The sequence below is a fragment of the Mobula hypostoma genome, chromosome 2 (assembly GCF_963921235.1).
Source record: "Mobula hypostoma chromosome 2, sMobHyp1.1, whole genome shotgun sequence".
NCBI classification, from domain to species: domain Eukaryota; kingdom Metazoa; phylum Chordata; class Chondrichthyes; order Myliobatiformes; family Myliobatidae; genus Mobula; species Mobula hypostoma.
In genome coordinates, this window is record NC_086098.1 from 10421325 (window position 1) to 10429731 (window position 8407).

An 8407-nucleotide genomic window follows, 5' to 3' on the forward strand; every position below is an offset into this window, starting at 1 on the left:
TGCTTGCATTTACCCTATCCATACTCCTATAAATTTGTATACATTTATTAAATCTCCTCTCAATCTTCTATGTTCTAAAGAATATAGTCCTAACCTATTCAACCTTTGCTTATAATTCAGGTCCTCCAGACCCGGTAACATCCTTGTGAATTTTCTCTGTACTCTTCCAAGCTTGCTTACATTTTTCCTGTAGGTAGGTACCCAAAACGGCACACAATACTACAAATTAGGCCCCAACTACTTCAACATACCATCCCATTTTCTGTATTCAATACATTTATTTATGAAGGCCAATGTGCCATAATTTTTCTTTACAACTCTATCTACATGTGGCACCTCTTCTAACTTGTTCCCACATCCCTTTGTTCTACCACACACCTCAGTGGGCTATTGTTTACTGTGTAAGACCTACCCTGGTTGGTCCTCCCAAAGTGCAAAACCTCGCACTTGTCTGTATTAAATTCCGTCTGCCTTTTTTTTTCCTTTGGCCCATTTTTCCAGCTGATGCAGATACCTCTGCAAGCCATGACAGCCTTCCTCACTGTCTACTACACCCCCAGCCTTGGTGTCATCCACAAATTTGCTGATCCAGTGAACCACATTATCATCTCGATCATTGTTGTAGATGACAAGCAAACGACCCAGTATTGATCCCCTGAGGCACACCACTAGTTATAGGCCTCCAGTCAGCGAGGCAGCCCTCTCCTACCATTCTCTGGCTTCTCCCACAAAGCCAATGTCTAATCCAATTTACTACCTATCTTGAATGCCGAGCGACTGAACCTTCTTGATCAGACTCCCATGTGGGACCTTGTCAAATGTCTTGCTAAAATGTTGTGTTGTGTGTTGCTCAAGATATACAGCATTTGCAGAATTCCTTGTCTCCAAATCCAAAAGAATATAGGAATGAAAGTATAATTGGATAGGACCAGATAGGCCACATGCAGTTTATCTTTGTCTTTTATTTTTCAGTGTTCATGATCTGAGATGTGGGTGATGTTAATGAATAGACAATTAGTAGTTTGTGTTTGGGTTTAATATCTATCCCAATTATCATTTGCCCTGAAGATTATGTTGATCTTTGTAATCTTGGGTCAAACTCATTGGATCAGCTTCAGCTACCCATGCTTTTCAGAATCCTTGTCTTTCTCTCAACATCCAGGTGGTCCACAGTAGGGGTGATTGATAAGTTTGTGGCCTAAGGTAGAAGGAGATGAGTTATACAGCCCTCGTTACGTGCACGTGCAGCTCAACTCTTTGAGTGAAAATGCAGAAAGTTTGAGGTTAATGACTCATCTCCTTCTACCTTAGGCCACGAACTTATCAATCACCCCTGCTGTGGACCACTTCTACAAAGAAGGGATCTGTATGCTCCACGACCGCTGGACTAAGTGTGTGAATGTAGGAAAAATAAATGTGCTAGGTTTTCTAAAATTGACTCCTCCTACCTTAGGGCACAAACTTATCAGTTGCCCCTTGTAAGTTTCTGAACCCTGTTCACTAAAATAACTTTTTGACAACCGTCAAATAGCATGTTAAGATGAATAAACTCTTCTCGTTCTTCCAGCTGAGTACAGTTATCAATTATAACTGACACTTCAATAACAAACTCTGCCATCTTCTTTAGTGATGCAGATAACAGAACTTGTCATCAAAAATGCAGTTATAATCTATACCTGTACCCGGCTGGAAGCCCGAGAAGAGTTCATTCGTCATATATGCCGAGAAAGCACTGGATCCTCTTTTTAAACGTGTTAAGATATTAAAGATAAAATCTATAAAATACATTAAGCATATATTCAAGACAATACACAGGGAGCTGTGAGCACAAGGAGGAGAGTTTGTGGCTGGTTTACCAATTTCTTCCTCTCAAGACAACCTCATTTAGATTTTCAGAATAGTGTTTTTGTCTAACTGAAAACAGGACTGTGTTAGTAATGAAGATTTGGAGAAGCACCTATCAAAAAAAGTAGAACCAAAGAAACTTCTTTGACTTGTGTTAGGAAGTTAGGTACTTTTTTGTCTTCGAATTGTGAAGTGATGACATAATTTCTGAATATCCGGTGCTATTTTACTATAAGCATTTGAGGTCCAATAAAGAAATGTAGGACTTTCTTTTAAATTATTTCATTCAAGACCACTTGGCAAAACCTAGGGTAAAGTGAAGTTTCAGATAGTTATCGGTGGGTAACATGAGGGTACAGTAAAACATTTTATTTACTGAGCTGATCTGAACCATTGTTCAGACAGAATGATTAGAGGGCCCATTTGGAGTGAGGTAGAGGAGAATATCATCAAACAGATGTTGACTCTGAGTCGAGTAAGAAAATATAGGGGGAACTGAACAAATGATTAATGGAAAAGATGACGTTGAGGAGCAACCTTACTGAGAGGGAGAAAGGGAGGTGTAATTTTACTGATGAATTGCCAGAGATTCAGGCTACCAAGAAGGGAAATGGAATGTTGGCCTTCATTGCTAGAGGGATTGAATTTAAGAACGGGTGTTATGCCGTAACTGTACAGGGTACTAGCGAGGCCGCACCTGGAGTACTGTGTGCAGTTCTGGTCTCCTTACTTGAGGAAGGATATACGGGCTTTGAAGGTGGTGCAGAGGAGGTTCACCAGGTTGATTCCAGAGATGAGAGGGTTAGCCTATGATGAGAGATTGAATTGCCTGGGACTATACGTGTTGGAATTCAGAAAAAAGAGAGGAGATCTTATAAAAATTTCAGCTCATGATAAAATGGCGGAGCAGACTCGATGGGCCCAATGGCCGACTTCTGCTCCTTTGTCTTATGGTCTAAAAACATATAAAATTATGAAGGGGACAGATAAGATAGAGACAAAAGTTGTTTCCACTAATAGGTGAGACTAGAACTAGGGGACAGAGCCTCAAGATTCGGGGGCGTAGATTTAGGATGGAGATGAGGAACTGCTTTTCCCAGAGGGTGGTGAATCTGTGGAATTCTCTGCACAATGAAGCAGTGGAGGTTACCCCAGTAAATATATTTAAGACAATGTTGGATAGATTTTTGCATAGTAGGGGAATTAAGGGTTATGGGGAAAAGGCAGGAAGGTGGAGATGAGTCCACGGCCAGATCAGCCATAATCTTATTGAATGGCGGAGTATGCTCGACGGGCCAGATGGCCTACTCTTGCTCCTATTTCTTATGTTCTTATGAGGTTAAGGGTTTGTGGCTCAAGGCAAGCCTGTGGTTGAACTATTATTTTTTGTTCAGGATGTTAGAACTGCCAGAATGCTGAGATCTCAGGATAGTATGTCTGGAACTAGAAATTGGGTGCAAAATTAAAACTAGGCTGGACAATTCAAAAGTCATGTGTTTGCTTAACTAGAAGCTGATGCAGATCAATAGCACAAATGGGTAAGTAGGGCACAAAACGGGAAGTGGATTTGAATGGCCTTCTAATATGTGGAGGATCAAAAATGAAATTTCAGACAGCTGTACATTAGGACAGTCAATTCCAGAGGAAAGAGTGTTTCAGCGTTGGATGAATTAAGGTAGGAGAAGAGATTTGCAAAGGTGGGTATAAATGGTCCTAGAGATGGGTCACGGCATATTGTAACTCAATTAGTATGGACAATTTCCTTTCCACTATTGGAAACTCAGAAAATTTAAACACTGATTTAAATTGTAGAAAATGTAATCAGATAGTCTTTGCAAGTTAGAAACTGGCCAATAAACTGGAGTATAATAGCATCATAGGTGTCCACTTGCTCTCGCAATAACAGATAAGCGTTCATGGATATCTCTGCCTTGGGACGATACCGTCAACATTTAAGAGCCTGACTAAATATTTTCTTGAATACGGTCATTTTGCAGGATGCAGGTCAGAAACACTTTGGACCTATCATGTGCAAGTACTGTGGGATGGTTTATACAGCCGCTAACCCTGAGGATGAATTGCAGCATTTACAATATCATCAAAGGTTCCTGGAAAGGCTTCGCTTTGTGGTATGAATGGTTATATTTAATCTCAGCTACAGATTTCTTGAGAGTGTGTCAATACTATAGTCATAGAATATACAGCACAGAAACAGGCCCTTCAGCCATCTAGTCCATGTCAAACTGTTATTCTGCCTTCTACCATCAACCCATACCTGCACTCCATATCCTCTCAGCCACATACTTATCCAGATTTCTCTTAAATGTTGTAATCAAGCCTATAAGCATCACTTCTGCTGGCAGCTCGATCCACACCTGACTGAGTGAAGAAGTTCTTGCCTGGGTGGTACTTAAATATTTCCCCTTTCACCCTTGACCTTTAAACTATTGATTTACTAGGATGTTGCATATTGGGTCAAGACAATGCATAGTCTTCATGAAAGGAAAGGGGAATAAATCTTATATGTGTGAAGTATAGGACTGGAATGCCTAAACTAGTTGCACAGAGGTTACGGGGTGAAGGCAGGAGAATGGGGTTGAGAGGCACTATAAGCCCGCCATGATGAAATGGCGGAGTAGACTCATTAGGCAGAATGGTCTAATTCTGCTCCTATGTGTTATGGTCTAAAGGGTTCTTACGTGCCTCATCTGAAGGTCACATACTGTACCTCAAATTTGCATCAAGTTTTGTTGAAACATATCAGAATAAGATGAAAAATTTAAATGAGGAACCCACTTCATCACTTAACCACAGCTGATTTTTTTGTTTATCTCGAATTTTTGAAACCTGAAGAAAATGCAATGTTAAAAAATATTTCTCTTTAACATTGCAGGGATGGAAAAATGAGCGTGTTGTGGCAGAGTATCTAGATGGAAAGATTATAATGATTCTCCCAGATGATCCTAAATATTCTCTCAAAAAGGTAAAAAAAAGGCACAGTAACAATTAATTATTTTTCAGAACTTTAAGTAAATTGGCCATTACTCGCTGGTGTGTCCTGGTTATACCTGAACAAATTTAGGTTGTGTAATTTATTCCCTTTAATCTGTAATTTATTACAAATCAGCTGAGGATTTATTTTAAGTACTTTAATATATTGAAACTGAGTTAAAATTATTGACTAGAACATAGAAACCCTACAGCACAATACAGGCCCTTCGGCCCATAATGCTGTGCCAAAAATGTACGTACTTTAGAAATTACCTAGGGTAATTTCTTTCTCTTCTGCTCAAATTATCTTGCCATGCTCTACCTGTGTGCTAATTTTCAGTGATTTCTCAAAGCCACTTACTTCTATTTCTTAATTCCACTGAAGGAACAAATGCTTTCAAGTCAGATAGGATTAATGGTCGGAAGGAATGGACATTAATAATAGAAAATAAATCTATTATGTACATGTATTGTCACATAACAGCACGTATGTGTTTTTGTACAGGTGGAAGAAGTGAGAGAGTTGGTAGATTATGAATTGGGGTTTCAACAGACCACGTTAAGCTCCCCAGGTCAAAGCAAAACCTACATGTTTGTCTCTAATGAAAAGAAGATTGTTGGCTGCCTTATTGCAGAACATATAAAGCAGGTGAGGTTTCTACTACTGTACTTTAGCTGCTCTCCAAAAAGATTTCATCCTTAGCATGTTAACATTTTTAACTCAATTATTCTGTAGTGTATATTAAGTTGGGTGGCAGGGTGGAAATACCAAAGGAGGTGTAAGGCACTCCTTCCCTCTGCTAACCTGCAGGTCACCCTTGGGCAAGGTGTAGCACCTGCTTAGTCCACTGGTCAGGGTCACGTGAAGCCATGGGAGCAGCTGGTACATATCACAAATCCTGGTTATGCGAACACTAACACCAGGCAGACCATCTCTGAATGGCTGGGGTCACCCGTCTTTTAAAGATGCTACCCAGAAGGCTATGGCAAACCACTTTGTTCGAAAAATTTGCCAGAAACAATCATGGTTATGAGACCATGATCACCTATGTCATACAACATGGCACAATGACGATGACAGCAGAGTAATGGGTTCTTCCAGCCAAACAAGCCCACACTACCCATTACATCCATGTGAATCTCTAACCCAAGTTGGATTGTGACTCTTTCATGATCCAGAGGTATTTTGAAAGTTAAGAATGAGGCATAAAACATGTTGTTTACAATAATTTTATTAACTGTCACAAGAGCAAAGGATAGAAAGGAAGAAGCATAGCAAGAGACAAAAGAACAAGACCAGAGAAAGAGAAAAGCCGTTAAAGGTGGTGCGGTTTTATTGTATACAAGACTTCTTGTAACACAAAATTCCAACAGAGAACAGTTAACCAATTAAGTAGTCAGATTCAATTAATGTGACACTCGCTACTGAAACCAATGTGTCAGCGCTGATTTTATTTATTTCCAATCGATCAATGATTTCTGCCGTTGATGACTATTAGCAAATACTACTTTTATAGTACTGTAGTATTGACAGTGTCCTAATTTATTCTGTAATTCATTTAAATACATAATTGGTTACTCAGTTAAACACTAGTTCACTTTTTAAATAACTTTTTAACTATTTCCGTGAAACTTTGACTAACTGGGTCCCGATGTGCCCCAATTAACCAGAATCCACTATCTGAATGTGATCATGGTGTTTAAAGGGAGAGTGAAGCAATGCTGAGGTGGAAACTGGACACAAATACCAAATAATCTATTTCCTACCCTGTACTGAGATAATACACATGGTGTCACTGTTTAAATTTAATCAAAAGATTAGAGATAACTTATCCTTCCATCCACCCATACTCATTGAGCAGAGTACGTTAATTAGTTGGTTGCAACCCGACTTAAAATTTCCATCGTACTAGATAAAGATTACACAAATAACTTGTTTATCTCCCATCCTTCTGTAGACTTATACTATTTGATTAAGTTCATTGAGTTACCTGTGAGTCTTCACTCTCCAATTTGTATGCGGTACATTCACAGGCTTTCAGGGTGCTTTCTGAGCCTGCAGATCAGAAAATAACTGAGAACCAAGTGGTATTTGAATATCGTCGTGCCTGGCAATGTGCTACAAAGCCCGAAGAAGCTGTTTGCGGTGTGAGCAGAATCTGGGTATTTTGCATGATGAGAAGAAAGAAAGTTGCCAGCAGAATGTTAGATGCTGTCCGGTAAGTAGTAATGTTACTTTGACGTGTCAATAAGGCATGTCTATCAGTAAATTTTTTTTTCCCTCAATGTCCCCCAAACTCCTTTAGAAAAGCTGTCAGTGATATAAAAACTTCTCCATGTCTTAGCATCAAGCCTTACCAAAAAATGGTCATGGTGCAGAACTTTGGAATGCTATGAGAGCTATATAGTTGCAAGTTATTGTTGAGTCATTAAGCTATTTCCAACATCTAGTGGAATGAAACTGTGAGAACAGCCTCCTTCATACCAAGGATTTGACAGACTTAACCGTAAATCTCAATCAACTACCTTTTAATCCTCTCACCAGGGAAACATAAGAGTAGATACAGTACTTTAAAGTGTAATGTGTGTGCATTTTTTAATTAATCTTTTTGCTTTTCCTCCCTTGTATGAGTTGCTACATAATTCTGGAAGATGGTTTATTAATAAAACTTTGAAAGCACTTTCCAACTTTTTCCACTTAGACTTTGTGTGCTGGTTATCCATTATTCACTTGTAACAAAATATTGGATGCATGTTGCCCTTTGGTAACTTACCTGTATCTAGTCAATCCTCAGATTGCTAACTTGCAATCACCCTGTAAAGAAATCTAGGAAGACATTTACAAGACTAATAGCACCATCTTGAGGCAATGCATAATAGTTACATCATTTTTTCTTTACATTAATCACACATCCCACCTCTCAACCATTACCTCAGTTCAGCTGATCACCCCAGTACTGTTTTGTGCAGTAAGGGATGCTTCCTGCATGACAGAGGCAGTTGGTTCCACACTGCCCTCAAATATTAGAGAGCAGGTAAGTAGTTTTACTATCTCAAATGTCCCTTTTATTATTAATCTCTGGTGAAGAAAATTGGTCCTTCCTGTTCCCCCTCTCTGAAACGTCCCCAGAGAATACATTTTTTCTAATCATTTGCAATATTTATAATTTTAACTAGCACTTAACCTACTTGAATCTTTTTCAGAAACACTTTCATATATGGAACATACCTGAGTAAGAATGAAATTGCCTTCTCAGACCCAACACCATCTGGCAAGCTCTTTGCAACCAAGTATAGTCAAACTCCAAACTTTCTTGTTTATAACTTATTAGCATGAATAATTGTTTATTTTGGTAATCATTTGAAGTATTAGCAAAGATTTTGCAACAGAATAACCATTAAAATCACAACGTGTAAATCAATTTGTGTTCAATACTAGAAATATCTGTCTTGTAATTTTGTCCATTGCAGTTAAGTCATGAGATGATATCCATATTGATTTTAAAAATTTTAATTGATAAATAAAAGTATGAACAAGTTTGAATTTCTGAATTTGATCTACATAGAATTA

General features: G+C 38.7%; 1 protein-coding gene across 3 annotated transcripts in view; it reads left to right on the forward strand.

Annotated features, from left to right (window-relative positions):
- esco2 (establishment of sister chromatid cohesion N-acetyltransferase 2) overlaps positions 1 to 8219 on the forward strand; it is a 32726-nt gene extending 24507 nt beyond the window's left edge. For all 3 annotated transcript variants that reach the window (XM_063070080.1, XM_063070098.1, XM_063070090.1), the window contains exons 7-11: positions 3843 to 3974; positions 4739 to 4828; positions 5342 to 5485; positions 6871 to 7055; positions 8041 to 8219. In XM_063070080.1, the coding sequence (XP_062926150.1) occupies positions 3843 to 3974; positions 4739 to 4828; positions 5342 to 5485; positions 6871 to 7055; positions 8041 to 8173 (684 nt within the window). In that variant the 3' untranslated portion in view covers positions 8174 to 8219. The remainder of the gene's footprint in view (positions 1 to 3842; positions 3975 to 4738; positions 4829 to 5341; positions 5486 to 6870; positions 7056 to 8040) is intronic.
- The last annotated feature ends 188 nt before the right edge of the window (positions 8220 to 8407 follow it).